Source organism: Capra hircus, chromosome 23 (assembly GCF_001704415.2).
Source record: "Capra hircus breed San Clemente chromosome 23, ASM170441v1, whole genome shotgun sequence".
Classification (NCBI taxonomy): Eukaryota; Metazoa; Chordata; class Mammalia; order Artiodactyla; family Bovidae; genus Capra; species Capra hircus.
This window is the reverse complement of record NC_030830.1, coordinates 39,704,382-39,721,988: the sequence shown is the minus strand read 5'-3', so window position 1 is coordinate 39,721,988 and position 17,607 is coordinate 39,704,382. Positions and strand designations below refer to the sequence as shown.

Sequence of the window (17,607 nt, the reverse complement as noted above, 5' to 3'; positions counted from 1 at the left end):
TATGTCCATGAGTCTCCTTCTGCTTTGTGGGTTCGTTTGTGCCATATTTTAGATTCCATCTGTGAGTAACGTGGGCTTCCCTTGATGGCTCCCTGATAGAATCTTCCTCCCAGTGCAGAGACTCAGGTTCAATCCCAGGTCGGGAAGATTCCCTGGTGAAGGAAATGGCAGCCCACTCCAGGATTCTTGCCTGGAAAGTCCCATGGACAGGGGAGACTGGCGGGCTATAGCCCGTGGGGTCACAAAAGAGTTGGACACGACTTAGTGACTAAGCAACAACCACCTAAGTGATGTATGTTATTTGTCTTTCTCTTTCTGACTTATTTCACTTAGTATGAGCATCTTTAGTTGCACCCGTGTTGCTGCAGACGATATTATTTTCTCCTTTTTTATGGCTGACTAGTATTCCATCGTATATACGTAGTACATCTTCTTTATCCATTCATCTGGCAATGGACATTTAGGTTAGTTCCATGTCTTGGCTATTGTGACTAGTGCTGCAGAGTGGGTGGAGCTCTGATACTTGCTCTAGTAGTTTAGTAATAAATCATACTGAAATTTGACCCTTAAAGAGTTTAATGCTCTGTTTGAAAAGTGTGTTTTTTTGTTTTTAAAATTTTTAAAATTTTATTTTATCAGTTTTTGGCTGCAAGGCATGTAGAATCTTAGTTCCCTGATCATGGATTAAACCGGAACCCTCTGCATTGGAAACAGAAAACCTTAACCACTGGGGACCACCAGAAAAGTCCCTTGAAAGGAGTTCTTAGTAAGGGAAGAATCTTTAGCATCATGGAGGAATGAGATTCTAATTCTTTCTTTCAAAGATCTGATCTGGAACCACTATAAGGTCAGCCGACTCAACCTTTGAAAGAAAGGAAAGGGGAAAGTCAGATGAACTTCGTAAGTGGGGCCAAGTGACCTTGATAGGACATTTCTGCCCTCAGGTTAAGAAATCTCTAGGTCCAGGGGAAAGCTACCCAGGAGGACTTCTGACCTCACATCTCATGCTCCTTGGCTTTGGTTTCTTCCAGCTCTGCAATATTGAGCTAACTGTTGAGAGTGGGCTGTGCTGGATGCAGATTTAATTGAACCACAGCATGAGAAGTGTGCCTGCCTCCAGGCAAGCTGCTTAGATCACTCAAAGAGCTTTCAGACAAAGGAGTGCCGACATTAAATATGAAAATAGGCTCTGCCAATTTCTTAGTAGCCTGGAAGAAACGCCTGCTAGGATTGGTCAGAGTGAGGCAAGTCAGCAGATGATGTCGCGCATTAGTACATATTAAATTTTGCCTGCTTTTCCACTTATGTCATTATCTTAGGCAGCTTTTATGAATTAATTCATCAATTTTCAAAAAGGCCATGTTAATGAGACTACCAGAGCTTGCAGCTCCCCCTTTATAATACTAGAAATTACAATGTGAGGGGTGGGATAGGAGTTATTTTTAATTACATTTTAAAATTACACTCATTTTAGCTCACTGGAAGGAAAAATTTTAAACAATACAAAAGTGAATACAAATAAAATGCTCAGATTTTTCTCACCTCTCTGCTACTCAGTTACCAGAGGTGACCGTAGTTTGAAAGTATGTTATTTTTTACTTCAGGGCATGTGCTATCTTTATATAAAAGTGATCATATGAAATTGTTTTGTTTGTTTTTAACTTAAAATAGGATCATATTTTACAAACTATTTTGTAAACTTCTTTTAAAGCTGTTCATAGACCATAAATAAATTTTGTCACAGTTCTAAAAGTCTACCTTGTTATTTTAAAATTGTTGTTAAACAGCCCATAACTCATTTTAAAAAATGTTTTATTTTATTTGGAAATTCGTCATATGTATACATTTGGCTGTACCGAGCCTTAGTTGCAGCCTGGGAACTCCTAGTTGCAGTGTGTGGGATCCAGTTTGCTGACCAGGGGCTCGGCCTGGGCCCCCACGTTAGGCGCAGAGTCCCAGGCACTGGACCGCCAGAGAAGCCCTTCCACAACTCATTTTTCTCTTCACTAACTGATGGGTGTTTAAGTTGTCTTCAGTATTACTTCTCTGTTATAAATTATGTTGCTGTGAACATTCCATACAGACATTCTTCATGCCTATAAGAGTGTTTCTCTAAAAGACATTGACAGAAAGTAGAATTGGCAGGTCAGAATGTAGGTACATGTCTAGATCTGTTGGTGGAGCCACTTGGCCCCTACTTAACGGTGAATGAGTGTGTTCTTTTCCCTGTACCTTTACCAACACAGAACATTATCACTTTTTCGTATTTTTTCCCGTAATAAGCAAAGAAAGTGACTTCTGAATTTGGCATTTCCCTGATCCAGTGAAACTGAGCATCTTATCTTATTGATTAGTATTATATATTTAGTCTGTGAGTTGCCTATCTTTTTTCTTTTCTATCATTTTCCAACTTAGAAATTAATGGTAGTAGAAATATTTTGCTTAAGCACTGATAATATTTGGCCAAAGTGGTACTCAGCATGAAGTTTTTCTTCTTAAATTCATTTGTTAAGAACAAGAAAGACTAAAACTTAAGCAGGAGAAAGTTTCAGAGAGCAATTAATACAGATAAAAGCAGATACAACAGGTCACCTACTTTATGGTACGCATTTACACTTCAGTTAAACACAGAAACAAAGCAGAAATGAAATTTTACAAACAAAGCAAAAAGCAATAGGCTTGATAATTAGAATGAAAACTTGTCTGTTTTATAAAATATCTCAACATTTCTGATCAAGAAAAGGGGAACACAGCATTTAGGAATAATATAAAAAATATATGTAACCACAAATTCAGAGATTTTAAAAATTAATAGAAAGAATTAATAAGAATAAATTTTATTTGGCTAGAGTTGCTCCCGTCCTCTTGGAAAGAGTTGTCTGAGTGAGTTATTGAATTAATCACGATGACTAATTGAGGAAGGGTTCATACTGGCATTTGGTGCCCAGTGACCAGGAATGCTAAGCATGCAGGACAAACCTTCACAGTGAAGAATCTCCAGAAATGCCAGTTGTGTCTATAGAAATGACAAAAACTGACAGGAGAAAACTTTAATAGATCCATGAAGTGGAAAACCCATCCTCCCTCCCCAATAAAGGCACTAGACTCAGATGGTTTTATGACAGTTTTATCCAGCTAGATACTCCTCTGTTATTTCAGTTGTTTCAAATGTAGAAAAAGTCTTCTGAAATCTTAATACAAGACTGGCATAGGAGAACAATGCTTCCTGTTTCGTTTAGCACAGTCACTTATTTCTCTCTAGTGTTTAACTCTTTGTCCCCTGAACACTGGGGGCGTGCTCCTGCTCAGAGAAACAGTGGACAAGTTTGTTAGCAAATGGGAAGGTAGCCAGGACCTCTAGAAGCCATTGATCTCTGTGATGCTTTTCTGCAGCATCCACTGATAGTGCAGTGTTTTGGTCCAGGTGAAGTGGTTACTCAGCTTAGGACAGAGACGCACGATTATCAGAAGACAGTGATACGTGGGAGTTCTTGGCACATGCCACACCTCTGAGGTCTTAAGATGCAGTTCAGTCATTACTCCTGAGACCTGTACCTTTGGGTCTGTGTGAAGTTCGTGAAGACCTTAATCTTTTTGAAGGGGAGGAAAAATGTTATTTTAGCTTCTCTCTCTACTGCCACATCCACAGCGGTGCCAGTCTCCGAGCCTTTGGGGAATTCTGTAGTGTGAAGCTCGGCTTTTCCTTTCAGCAGCTTGGGACTGAGTTTTGTCAGGTGTGCTCTGCACACCTTTTAGTATAAGGCCCCCTTTAGTAAGACTGTGGGAAGAAGATTTAAGCAAGTACCTGTATTCAGTCAGCCATCTTAATGTGGAAGTCCAGGCCAGCTTTTCCTGGTAGATTATAGGGAGTGAATTTGGGTGCTTTTCCCAAAGGCAAAAATTGTAAATGAGAGAGTGTGACAGTTCAGCCTCATCTTCAGCAGCTTCCCCTTCTCTCACTCCTTATATCAGAGGAGCCCTATTATATCTTTTCAATGTATATTTCTGAGTTGGAGCAGTTTACTTTTCTTTCCATTATGGAATAAGTTCGAGCTTTGTAAGCTATGCATCCAATAGCTAAGCTATTTTTTTCCACCGAATGTATCGACAGCCATTTATTTACGTATGTATACATGAGACATATGTAAAATAATCATAAAAGGTCAAAATATGTTAAAGTGGTATAAAAGTAGTTTTAGAATTCAAAAAGGGATAAATTATGTCAGTGTAAGAGATCAGAGATGGCTTTATGAAGGAAGTGCATTTGAGCTGAACCCCAAAATAGAGAATTCTTCTTGATGAGCAGAAGTGAGGAAGAAGAGGGCCTTTCCAAGCAGAGGATGTGGCATCAGTAACAGTAAGATGGTGGGAGACGACAGCATGTTTGGAGAACGGTAAATAATCCAGTGTGGTTGGAACAAAGGACTGGTCGTCGAATATTGGATCTCAGATGGCGGTCTGTATTCCTCAGACAGTGAAGTGTTGTTGAAGCTTTTTGAATGAGGTGACAGGATAGAAGCCACACTTTAAGAGCAGTCGTCACGGTGTCCTCAGGGGATTTGTTCCTGGACACCCTCCCCTCCTTCCCCCTCACATAGCAAAATCCCTGGACGCTCAAGTCCCTTATGTAAAATGGCATAGTTTTTTGTATATAAGCTCCATGTAGCTTCCCATATACTTTAAATCATCTGAATTACTCTGATTCCTGATACAGTGTAAACAGTGGTAAGTAGTTGCTGGCCCATAGTAAATTGAAATTTTGCTTTTTGGAACTTTCTGGGACTTTTTTTTCTTTCTGAGGATTTTAGATCTGTGACTGGTTGAATCCACCAGTGCAGAGCCCATGGATATGGAGTGCTGAGTGTATGTGTAATTGTAGAATCTCAGATGCGGTTGGGAGAGACTGGAGTTAGGGACACCTTGAAGTTGAGAGATCTCAAGGAATCTCTTAAAGGAAATTAGAGCTCAGACTAGAGGGATGATAGGAAGTGACTGGAAGGAGAACATGGATAGCAGAGGTTTTAAACAGGCATTAGCAGGATCTTACATTCATCCAAATATGGGTGAATGAGGAGGAGAAGGCATTAAAGATGAGTCTGAGGTTTTGAGCCTGGTTAATTGGGGAAGTATTGTGCAACAGAGGATTGAAGGAGGGGCACATTTGAGGAAATAAGTCCAATTCTGGATTATGTTAAGTTTGAGGTATTTCAGTTACCAAAATATCCAGCTAGAAGTATTCCATAAACTCTTGGAAATGTGGGTCTGATGTTCAAGAATGATGAAATGATTAAAATACAGATTCATGAATCATCCACGTTGAAGTGATAGATAACGTAAGAGAAAATCAGTTGCTGAGGGAAAGAATAGAGAGATTGAAGATGTCAGGAATAGAACTTACATTTAGCGGCAGAGAGGAAAAACATGGGAAGATAGCCAGGATCATGCAGTGTCTTAGAAGCCAGGCTGAACTTCCAGAACCCCCCAAATAACAGTCTGTCTTACATCAGATAGTCCAGAAGTAAGAAGTCTAAAGCTAGGATGGCAGTTCACAGTGGCCAAGGACCCGGTTTCCTTCTGCCATCTTACAGTTCAAGACAACTGTTGAAGTTTAAGCTATCAACCCAGGCCAGAAGGAAGAGAAGAAGGGCACTTTGAAGATGGTTCTCAAAAGTTGCACAAACCACTCACTAACAACCCATGGGCCAGAGCTTGGTCATGTGGCTACACCTAGCCACCGAGATAAGAAATGTAGTCTTTATTAGGTGGTTGTGAGCCAGTCTAAAAAAGTCCCGTGACCAAGGAAGGAGGAGAGAATGGGGACAACTAGTGAACAGTGTCAAGTGATATAGTAAGAGCTAGAAGGATGAAGACTAGAAAAATCATCGGGCAGTGAGACGGCCTTTGGTGAATCCTAGATGAGAAGATACTGGAGAAGGCAGTGGCGCCCCACTCCAGTACCCTTGCCTGGAAAATCCCATGGACGGAGGAGCCTGGTGGGCTGCAGTCCATGGGGTTGCAAAGAGTCGGGCACGACTGAGCGACTTCACTTTTCACTTTCACGCGTTGGAGAAGGAAATGGCACCCCACTCCAGTGTTCTTGCCTGGAGAATCCCAGGGACGGGGGAGCCTGGTGGGCTGCAGTCCATGGGGTCGCTAAGAGTCGGACCCGGCTGAGCGACTTCACTTACACTTTTCACTTTCATGCGTTGGAGAAGGAAATGGCACCCCACTCCAGTGTTCTTGCCTGGAGAATCCCAGGGACTGGGGAGCCTGGTGGGCTGCCGTCTATGGGGTTGCACAGAGTCGGACACGACTGAAGCGACTTAGCAGCAGCAGCAGCAGATGAGAAGATATACTTCTCAAGTGGGAAGAGGTGAAATTATCCCCAGGTTTTGACATGATGTTGAAAATAGTTAAGGAGGTTTGCTCTAAATCATCTAAGTAAATTGGTGCAGTTATCTTCCCATGAGTATAGGCACCAAGGGAAGAGGTGAGGAATTGATCTTACAGAGAAATCATAGTTTTCACAAGGTGAATAAAAGCGAGACTGAGCCTGGTAGTGAGGCTTGTATTTGAATTCCTTCTCTCCCACTTCTTGGTTGGCAGCTTTGAGGAAGCCGTGTAACCTCTTTAAGCCTCAGTCTACAGGTGAAGTAGGGATACAGATTCTTCCCTCATGTTGTTGTGAATATTAAAAGAGAACATGCTTAGCACAGTGTCTGGCACAGAGGAGCCAGCACCTAATGCTTGGTAGCTGTTGGAAGACAGCTGAGTTAAATTGGTAGAGGACTCAGTCAGTTGCTTCTTGAGTATTCAGCAGGGCTCAACATTCCAGCAACTGGAGAAGAGAAGGCAAATGGTTGTGAATACCCAGTACTGGAACTGGCAGAAGATCAAGGGAAACGGAGATGGCAAGTGTGCTATTAAGTCAGGCCTGGTTAAATATCATGGCCGAGTGGAAGCTGATCCAGGCAGAGCTGGTGATGCTGAGCAGGGAAGTGTGAGGGGCCAGAGGGCCAACAACAGCCCGTGAACAGACTCTTAGGGGAGAGTTTAGGGAAACGAGGGGATGTCAGGTAGTCGGGACCAAGCCTAGTAGAACAGTCCTGAGTCTCATGGCCGAGCTGTGGCTGTGGTCGCTGTCTTGGGAGGACGTGGTTCCTGACCTGAGTGTTCTCCACCGTGCTGTCACACACAGCTCTGCACTAAACTTGCGAGACGGCTGGACCTGCCCTGGCGTTTGAGTTTTATTCTGCCTGGTTCACAGGGCCACTTAAAAGAAACCAGTCTTCTCTGTTGAGCTGGGGAAAAGGAAACCAGACTCGGTGCCGTGTTAGCATGAAGAACAGTTTGGAAACCATTGTAAATGAAAAATGCTAATGATGGTAGCTTCCATTAACTGAACGATTCTTACGGGCCAGCTGTGCGCTGGGTTCATTTACACTGATTAGGTCATTGCATATCTCCAGACAAATCTTCCGAGTAGAGGCTATTTTTATCCCTGTTTAATAGATGAGGAAGAAAAAGTTAGGTGTTAGAGCTAGCCCTTAAGCCCTAACGTGGCCATATCCAAAGCCTGTTTAACTATGAGGTTAAATCATTTCCCCTGAAGCCCTGCTACTATTCATGTTTTAATGTCACAGAGCTGGAAGGGAACTTAGGTCATCTAATCACAGATTCAAACCATACTAAATCTCAAAGCCTTGGAGAATGCATCCCAGCCATTAATTTTTGAGAGAGACCCAGAGAGGAAAAGTCACGGGGCTGCAGCTCCAGCTTGACTCCCAGTCCAGCTCTTGTTCCGTTTCTCTGGTTGTCATGGAACCGTGTGGACTCTCTGTCTATTTGTCTTGTCAGGTCATGGTCCCCAGCAAATGTCTGGATAACCTACTCAGGACCTTCTTTCCAAGGGAAGCACAGTGACCCTCCAAAAGCATCCCCGTACTTGGGAGTTCCCTGGACACACACAGCTTCTGGTGCTCACCACTGTGACTAAGCGTTTGGAAGGTTCTAATCCTAAGGGCACAAAGAAAGTAGAACAGCCCGGGAAACTGGAGTACCCCAGCCTTCTCCTCTGAGCCTGAGGATTGTTTTAACATAGCAAGTCCTCTCACATACTGCATTTTTCAGCCCTCATTTAAACTGGCAGGGGTGACTGGAAATGTGTAAATGTTAAAATGTTATTATTCAGAAACCCTTGAGAATCCCCATGGATCATCATAGTAATTAAAATGCAGCAGAGAAGACCCCTTGCTTCAGCAGCTCACAGGGCAAAAGGAAAAGGCACACCCAGAATGAATAAAAATGGAAAGTTGAAGGGACCGGGATTAGCGTGCTGGTGTGTCCTGCTGTTCAGTGGAGCGGCGGGCCTTGGTGTGTGGGGAGAGTGAGGACACAGCCCTCCCCGTGTCCTGTTCCCCCTGCTGCTCTCCTGGAAGGGCAGGTGGAGGAGTGCCATGGGCAGTGGAAGACGAGCATTTGAGGAGCTGTGGAGCTCCCAGGGCGGGAGCACAGTGATTCTCAGTCAAAGGAAGGCCTTGGGCCGAGGGTTCTCTTCTGGAGTCCATGAGCCCTGGGCACAAGGGTCCTGTCTGTGACTTTCTAATTTATTTCCACTTTTTCTGAGGCCTGTTAAGGCCTTTCTTCTCCTTCAGTGTCCAACTCAAAATCTACCTCCTCTGAGAAGCCTCTTGTTTCAAAATTATCACACACTCGTTGCTACTCACTGTCCTGTGCATTTGGTTTATACTTTTCTTTAATCTTTGCTTTGAGTTCTAGTTATTTCTTTATACGCTGGTCTCTTCCAATAGCTGGTAGGCTGATGGAGCAGAGGCCGTGTCTTCGTCTTTATATCTTCGGGTGCTCCCTGAAGGTGGGTATTTCGCACACGTGTATTGATGGAAGGAGGGATCACAGTGATGGTGCTGGGCCCTGTTTCTCACTGGGCTCAGTACTTCGGCCTTCTCACTGTCTTACCTTTGGTCACCTCCTCCTGTGTCAAGACTTATAAGGATGATGTTTGTACTGGGCATGTGCAGTGTCGTTGACAATCCTTGTGACAACCTGTGAGGAACAGAGAAGTAGTAGTAGGTCTCATCTGTGAACAAAATATGAAGAACAGGTGTTAACATCTGTTTGGAGCTGGCATGTGCCAGGCATTGTCTAAATGCTTCACACATAAAATTCCCATAACAATTCTATGAAATAAGTACTATTAAGATCCCAGAATTATAGATGAGATTGCCAGACACAAAGAAGTTCAGTAATTTGCTTAAGAGCTGGCCTTTGGTATTGGGGCTTGGGGGAGATCTGGCTTTTGATTGGTGTATTATATTGTTAACACCTTGTTCCTAAGAGACCTAATATTATCCTGACTTTACTGAAGGAAAGGACCATCGAGTAGGTCTTTTCCCACTCATTGATTTGCCAGGAAATCTAGCTTAGCCTTGGATATAGTATTTTATGGGAAAGAGAGTGCCAGCTTGTTGAGATCCTCAGGTTCTTAGATCTTGACCAGCTGTTCAAATGTCAAGGTGTCTTTTCTTGGAAATTCCTAGGTGAGTCGTGTCACATAAGAATCCCTTCCCCTGATTTCCTCTACTCTGGTGGACTGTGGTTTCTCAGATGGGATTATGACCCTCAGAAATTCCTACTCTTCGCATATTTCCTCCTGCCATAAGGTTCCATTCCTTTTTCCGCCCACTTCCTTCCTCCAGCGTCTGTCTGTTAGGGAGCTCTTGGCATGTGTCTCTCTTTCTGCATTGATAGCCGGCATGAGTGCATGGCTTTTGGACAGGGCCTTCATTGTTGGCGATGCCAGCAGCAGTCAGAACATGCTCTATGGCCTGGGTTCCAAGGTCCACCCAGGCAGTGTGAGCCTGGCTGGCTCCCAGTTCTGGACTGGTGTTTTTCTTTTGTTGTTGGACTCCCATCTCCTCAAAAAAGTTGTTAAGTAAGGAGCTGGAAGCTGGTGCCAAGGAAGAGAAGCCTGTTACCAGTGCCCTCTTGCACATTCAGATGCGGTCAGGGGGACAATGCCCCTAGGCCAGAACCTAGAGGAAACTGGCCATTAGGATATGGTCCTGGAGATGGCCAGTTTTCCACTCTGGTTGACTCCCACTTCCCTAGGAATTCCCATTGGCCCGAATCACCATTAGATGCTTATGTGGCCCCACCGTCAGCCTCATGGACAGCTTCATACACACTGGCAGTTGACTCACATGGTGTTCACACCCCAAAAGTCAGGGCTTCCTGAGGCCTGAATGAAGCCATGCAGAACTCCATGTACGCAGGACTTCTTCCCTGGAGATACGATCCAGGCTGTTCAGGGCTTATTCAGTGCTCTGGACTTGACGTTTGGGGTTTGGGGTGTGAAATTCTCAAAGCAGTCAAGAGTAGAGGAAGGACAGGCCAGAGTTCATGCTTCTGGGCTCCTGTGGGTGAGTCATCAGATCTGCGGACTGGAGTTCCTTGGCCGCCCCTCCACGGCCTCTGCAGACCTGCCAAAAGCCGAGCCAGCTGTAGAGACCAAACTGTCCTTCGGGTGGGGTGGGGTGCATGGAGCCATATCCCTGCTCAGACCTCAGGGTGACAGGCTCAACGTTTGGAGAGCTGGTTATCGGGGTCCTTCCTGAAACGTGGGCCTAGCACTGTGGGACCCTGGCGTCAGGCTTGGGCAGTGCAGGGTTGTGTGTGGGCAGTGCGGCCCTCCTCACCTGACAGCCTTGGGACTGCAGGCCCGTTGATGAAGGAGGGCGTGCTGTGCAGGCAGGCCTGAGAGAGGCCTCCAGTGGGGCTCTGCCAACCCCGAGGGAAAGTGTGCCGTCGCAGTGTGGTGAAGACGTGCCTTCTCATCACTATCAGCACATAAAAGGGATTTTTAACGACCATGCAGGCAACCTGCTTATTTTAGATCTTGAAGCCCAGCAAGATGAGATCGCTGCCAAGGCCACACAGCGAGAGAGCAGATAGCAGGACCAGAGCCAGGTGTGCTGACGCTTGGGTCTCCCCCACCTCTCCAGACCAACCACCGGAGGCTAAGGGCCTTAGATTTCTCATCTGTAAAAATAGTTGAGCTTGACCCTTTGGGTTCCAAGATCCTCTGATCTCATGAACAGTTTGGAGAGCTTTGTACAGACTAGAGAATCATTTGGTGTCGGTACCGTACATTTCCACTTACCGAGAAAGTCAGGTTGGACATTAGCCGTGGAGTGTGAACTAGTGCTCAGCACAGGGTTGTCATCTGCCCTGCCGATGTGGGTTAAAATCGCTAGTAGGTCTGAGTTCGTGCAGGGAGAACCTGTTTGGTGCCCTGGCACGATACTTACGTTGGACTCTGATTTGGTCAATTATTTATGCTACCTCAGGGCAGAGGTATTTGGTCCCTCAGGGAAGCATACAGTAGTGGCTGGCCTCGCGAGCTGGCAGTGTCGGGTTTCCGGGATGTTAGGGCTGTCTCAGGAGCACGGCACACGTCTCGGCACTGACAAATCAGACCCTTTTGATTTCAGTGGACCAGCTAAGGTTAAACTTAAACAAATAGGAGCAGCTGGGAGGCTTTGCAAAGAGTGAGATGTGCACATTCTCAAAAAAAAAAAAAAAATCTGTGTTCCCTGAGGAAGGAAGGATGAGGCGTGGAACTCTGGATCGCCGCCCCCCACCCCCCACCCGAATCTGAGGAAGGAAGCAGTTATTTCTCTGCTAGTTTGTTGTGCACTTTCGGTTAAGGAATTCCAGAAGTCGCAGGTTGTGGATCATGACTTCCATCACCCCCCCCCCGCCCCCCCGCCCCAAACTGTTGCTGCTTGCCAGAGGAAGGGAGGGCGGGTGGCTCTAAATAACACTTTGGCCTTTATGGAAATGTATCAGATGTTCCAGGAGTGAGTCTCGCTTGCTCGTGCTTGCTCGCTGGCGCGCTCTCTCTCTCCCTCCCTCTCACTTTTATTCCGAGTTCACCCCTTCTCTCCTCACTTGTGTCCTTTCTGTAGGATATAGTTAGCACCTCCTGTCGCCTTATATAGCAAGGTCTGGTCGTTAATGTTAACAGAAATCTAACAACAAGGAAGGCTGCCAGATAGCATTAATCAGGCCAGTGTTTGGAATTTCATAAATGCTCTGACTTTGGGTACAAATTGGACATTAAGAACAATACGAAACTGTGTTTGCTGACTTCCTCTCTCCTCTTCTCTCCCTCTGCCTGCTCCCCAGCCATCCAGCTTCTCTCCCTTTTCCCCTGCTTCTGAATTCCTCTGCTCAGCCGTGTGCTCGCTGCATTGGAACTTTGTTGGTTTTTGCCGCGTTTAATTTTGTTATTTCTCTGTGTCTCCGTCCACTCCAAGACCACAGGCGAAGCAGTGGTGGCCGAAGCCAGGACTCTGCGGAGGGGCAGGACGGGCAGGTCCCGGAGCAGTTCTCAGGTCTCCTCCACGGCTCCTCCCCAGTGTGTGAGGCGGGGCAGGACCCTCTCCAGCTGCTCCCTGCCCCTGGCCAGAACCATCGAGAAGGGTCCCGCGCGCAGGGTGCCTGCCCCGAGGAGATGCAGCTGGAGCAGACGGGCAGGCGTGCGTCCGGAGCCTCCCTGCCTCGCGTGCTGGACCAGAGTAGGAGAGTGGGCCACCCAGCAAGCCTGCCCCCCGCCCACAGCCAGACGCACCCCGAAACTGTGATGCGCACGGCCTTTCCACGCCCTGGGGGCCCCGAGGAGGAAGGTGACCTGAGCGGGGCCAGGAGCCGAGCCCCTCCCACCAGCAGGCCCAAGGCTGAGCTCAAACTCAGCCGCAGCTTGTCCAAGTCTGACTCTGATCTCCTGACCTGCTCCCCCACGGAGGACGCCACGATGGGGAGCCGGAGTGAGTCCCTGTCCAACTGCAGCATTGGGAAGAAGAGGCTGGAGAAGTCGCCCTCCTTCGCCTCCGAGTGGGACGAGGTAAGGCTGTGTGTTGTCTTGGGGAAGAGTGTCAGGCTGGCCAAGCCTCCATGCTCACCCGGGTGCCGATGCCCAGGACCAGCATATGGGCTGCGGCTGCCAGCTTCCTTCACACTTCCACCAGAGTGTTTCCAACAGCTGGGAGGGGGCAGGTGCCCTGGAGCCAGGACAAGGGTCTTCGTGCCTGCGTGGCAGAGGACTGGTCCACTTACGGTTAATCTGCAGGGCGGAGGCCCAGCAGAGCAGGACTGAGGAAGAAGCAGTTCCTAGAAGTGACATGGTGTTTGGAAATATTTGGATCCCATCGGCCTAACTGAGGGAGCCAGGCTCGCCCTGAAGATGCTGCAGAACAAGTAGAGGACTTCCTGTGAGCCTTCAGGAGGAAGAGGGGAGATGCAGGGCTAGGGGGATGGGGCGTTGGGAGAAGCTGCTGAAAGGGGACCAGAGGGGGATTTTCTGTTTCCCACCGCGTGTGATTCTCCTGTTTTTCCCAGGAAGACCACATGCTCTCCCGGCAGAACCTTCTGCCCATCCCACATTCCTGGGTTGGTGGGGCAGAGGGCTAGGTGGTTCAGGAAACAGAGTGATTAGTGAGGAGAACACATTTGGAATCTGAGGCCCAAGTTCCTTTCAGAGCCATTGTTACAGAATAGAAATATGTGCCCAAGTATTTTGCAGTGACCTGTGACATGTCTTCCTGGGCAGAAGAATGTGTTTCTCAAAGCTTGGTAAACATGCAGGGAATGTTCAAGTACTACCCTCTCAGGCTTCTAGCTGAGAGGAAGCTGACTTTGAAGCGGACGGGATCTGTCTCCCCGGAACATTTTCACAAGATGAATTTAGCTCTCGAAGCGGAGGGGACCACTGCAGCTGGCATGTCCATTTGAACATTCTGTTGACTAAATGCCCTACCCAGCCCATCCGGGTTGCAGCTGTAAAAGTTATGTAAACCAAAGCTAATCCCATTCCCAGTATGGGAACAGGGCGGGGCCAATTCCTCCAGCACTCATCTCCAGATAAGATGAGGTTTAGGACTGTTTAGTCAGGGACAGGAAGATCCTGTGCCAGAGAATATCTTCACTGTTTAGCAAACCAGGATTTGGTGGTGAGCCTGTGCCTGATGCCAGGCCACTTAAGGAAAGGGAGCTGGTATACGAGAGCACCTGTGCCCGAGATGGCACACGGGAGAGCAGAGGTTTGTAGGGACGTGTGCTCTACCTTTGTTTTCAAAACAGAGTTTTTCTAACTTACAGTCCAGTATAGGATAAGGCAGCTTAAGAGTAAGAGGCAGTATTCTCTGAAGCGGCAGGAGAAATAACAGAGAAAAACATCAGTGGGAGTGGGGTGGGCAGAGACGAGGCGTATGAGAGGGCGGAAAGAGGGCTTCAGGAAAGACCACAGAGAAGTGGGGCTGGACATGGAATTCAAGAGCCAGGTGTTCTGGTTAGAACCAGATTGGAGCCATGGGATGGAGAAAGGACATCGAGGCAGAGAGAGCAGGTGAGCGAGCGCGAGCGTCTGGGGGAGCTTCGGTCACGTGGCTCCTGTAACGTGCAGAGTCTGTATAGGGAGAGGAAGAAGGAAGGGCAGAAGGTGAGGCTGGGACCAGGGAGTGAGAGGGCTTTGCCGTGAGGCTGAGAAGTGAGGGAGTGATGGGCTATCACGGCAATGTCTCAGAGTTCTTCACACGGGCTGCTGGACCAGCCTGATGAATCACCCCTTCTTTATGTCTCACCCTGAGTACATCCTCCATCCCAAGCGGTCAGCAGTGCTGGACGATTCTTCACAGACTGTCCAGGCCCTGTTGGTGTGCCGCACTGCCAGGCAGTGTTACGGGCTCCACCATTTCCTCCTGGAAAAGAAACATACAATCACCGAGGCACAGCCAGGCTTACTTGAAGTTGCCTGTTGGGTCTCCTTACATCCTAATGAAAGGAGGTGCATACACTGATACTGTCTTGGTGGGTAGAGATTGCTAGTGGACACAGGGAACCCAGGGACTCCTGGGCCAGGCTGTGGTGAGGCTAACCACCAGAAGGGCTGTTACATTTTAAGTCTGAAAAAACTAAAGGCAATTGAGGTCTTGTTGGAGAGCATTCAGAAGATGAAGCTGTGCTTGCATAGTAAACATTAACAGAGTGCTTTGTGTTTAACCCTTCAGTATTGTTTTGAGCCATATTATACTTGGTTTGAGGGGATAGCTCTATCTAAAGAGAAACTTGAAGAGAGTTTCCCACCCTGTTTGGCCCTAAATGCAGGGCTTGGCAGACTTCCCTAGAGCAGGGCAGTAAGTAATGGTTGCTCGCCACCCACCCTGACCCCCGCCTGAAGGCTGCTTTCCTGTATCCTGTGCTTGACAGTTTTATTTTCTTTGTTGTCATTAGCTCTAAGGGGTCGGGAAGGCTGCCCTGAAGGAGCTTGGGCCCAGCTCAGCTCTTCACCAAGGGGACCAGGAGGAAGAGGGAGGCTCTGGGGCAGGGTGCTGCGACCCCAGCACAGACAGGGTTGCCTGTGGGTCGGCTGGGCTGATCCTGGAAGGCAGCACAGGGCAGCTCACGGGCCCCGCTCCGGAGTCAGTAGACCTGGCTCCATGAACTTCACCTCCATGTGGGAGGCTCCAGGAAGCCTCGGAGTGGTTATCCTCATTTGTGAAACAGAGGCGGTCAAATCTGTGTTTCAGAGGTGTTTTTACCAATTAGATACGTTTCAGAACTCAGCACAGTTCACAGTAGGCATAAAGTGTTGTGTGAATGGTAGATATTAATACTATTATTGTGCCTGCAGCTTTGGAGGGAAAGAACTGGGCCCTGGAGCATCTTCAGAACTTGAGAAAGGCAGAGCTTTGGGGGAAGGGTCGGTGGAGACTAGGAAGTTCAAGTGCTTCAGCCTCCTGCCTGACTCTGCCCTACCCAAGACAGAAGAGCCTGCCCTGCCTGGGAGAGGAGGGCAGGTGCCCCACACTGTCCTTCGAGAAATTAACGAGCTTTTCTGCCTGATTCCCTGGGAGTAGAGGGTAGAGAGCAATCCGCAGCCTCTCCCCTTTATTGTTCTGGTGTCGCTTCTGTGTCCGGGCTTGTGTGGCCGCTTGATTGGCTGGGTGTGGGAGTAGTGTCCACTGGGCACGTGCACAGTGGACGGCCACTGTTTTTACATGCAGCCTGTTCCTCTCAGGTGTTACTGTGGGCCCTATTGATCGCCCTGGACCGAGGATTCTGGAAGTTAGCCTGGTTAAGGGCAACCTCTGAGACAGTGGACACTAGTGATGCTTGTATTCTCCCTATTTTCTGTTGTGTTTACTAATGAGAGTTTGCTTTGAAGAGTGCTCAGGCTAAGAGGCGCTCTAAATCCCGGCTTCAGTAGATTGCTGTGTTCTCCAGTCAAATCAGCACCTTCTTTGTCTTAATGATCCCTTGCGGCATCATAGAAGGTAAACTGAGAGGCTGAAGATAAATAAACTGTAAAATATATAGACAGGGAGTGGGAAAATTACCTTCCACTCTCTACATAGTCAGTCTCTGTTAATGTTTGATATATATCTAAATTTGAGATCTTAGTACATTTGCTGGTTTATAATTTGCTTTTCTTACCTAATTGCTGCGTATCGGGGATGGCTTGCTGGGACCGTGTCAGTAAGATCGGATTCAGGTCCTCATTCTGAAAAGCACAGTATCCTGTCTCTGCTTATATCATCAGGTTAGTTAGTTCGTTCTTCTAGCTGTTCTCTGGTTGTTAGACGTGGTGCGTGGCATCTTCCGTCTGCCCTTCAGTGTGTTCCCCACCCTCCCTACCTGCCTGGGTGCCGCCGGAGGCCCACCCTTGTGAACTGCATCACTCGGCCAAGGAAATCTTGGATTGGCTGGGTTGCTCGACTGAAGCCCCCCAGCCCTGTGAGAGACCGTGTCTCAGTAGCTGTTCTCTGTGCATTTTGGTGACATTCCTCCCCCAGACCCTCTAGGTCTGGGGCTCCACCCTTGTTCCTCTCTCTGTCCCCAACACAAACCTGTACCAGTAATCCCTTTATTTAGCTCCTTCAGTGCCCCAGTTGGAATGTGCCTTCTTGTTCCTGCAGGGACCATGAGTGATACGAGCGTTTCTAGCACGGTGTCTGTCAAGTCTAAACAACCGTAGACGGCTGTGTGCAGGAGCAGTCAGCAGGGCTCTTGCATGTAAATTGTAAATTAATCTTCATTTGCAGATGAACCAGAAGGCGTGGATGTTCAGGGTGCTGGGAAGCAGGAGAGATTCATCATTTAACTGGAAGCATTTCCCGCTTCCAGCTCTAGGGAAGAAACCTGTTCTCCTTCCACACGGTTGGCAGTGTTGACAGCATCTCGGCTCCCTAGATGTGTTTTGATCCTCTGTCGCTGCACTGCACACTGTGCCCATAGGCACGCGCACGCACACACACACAGACACACACGCACGGCAGTAGCAGTTGGTGTCTGGCCAGATAGTAGTTTGGTCAGATAAAAAGTCCTAAGGGATCAGATAGGTCTCACTCATACCTGCCTTTGAATGGGATTGAAGCTCTGGAAAGGAAAAGCCACAGAAGGCTGCTTGTCTACTTAGCATAAACATTTGAGTCATTTAGAACTTAGCTAAAGGCTTTAGTGATGAATCTGTGTTTCATAATCAGCTTTCATCAACATTAAACTAGTGAGAGATGGGTGAAGAACAGGGAC

At 47.5% G+C, this 17,607-nt stretch overlaps 1 protein-coding gene across 8 annotated transcripts in view; it reads left to right on the top strand.

Moving 5' to 3' along the window:
* The window catches only part of ANKS1A (ankyrin repeat and sterile alpha motif domain containing 1A), a 168,629-nt gene that overhangs the window by 97,170 nt on the left and 53,852 nt on the right, over positions 1 to 17,607 (top strand). For all 8 annotated transcript variants that reach the window (XM_018038709.1, XM_018038707.1, XM_018038704.1 and 5 more), the window contains one exon: positions 12,339 to 12,925. In XM_018038709.1, coding sequence (XP_017894198.1) covers positions 12,339 to 12,925 — 587 coding nt within the window. The remainder of the gene's footprint in view (positions 1 to 12,338; positions 12,926 to 17,607) is intronic.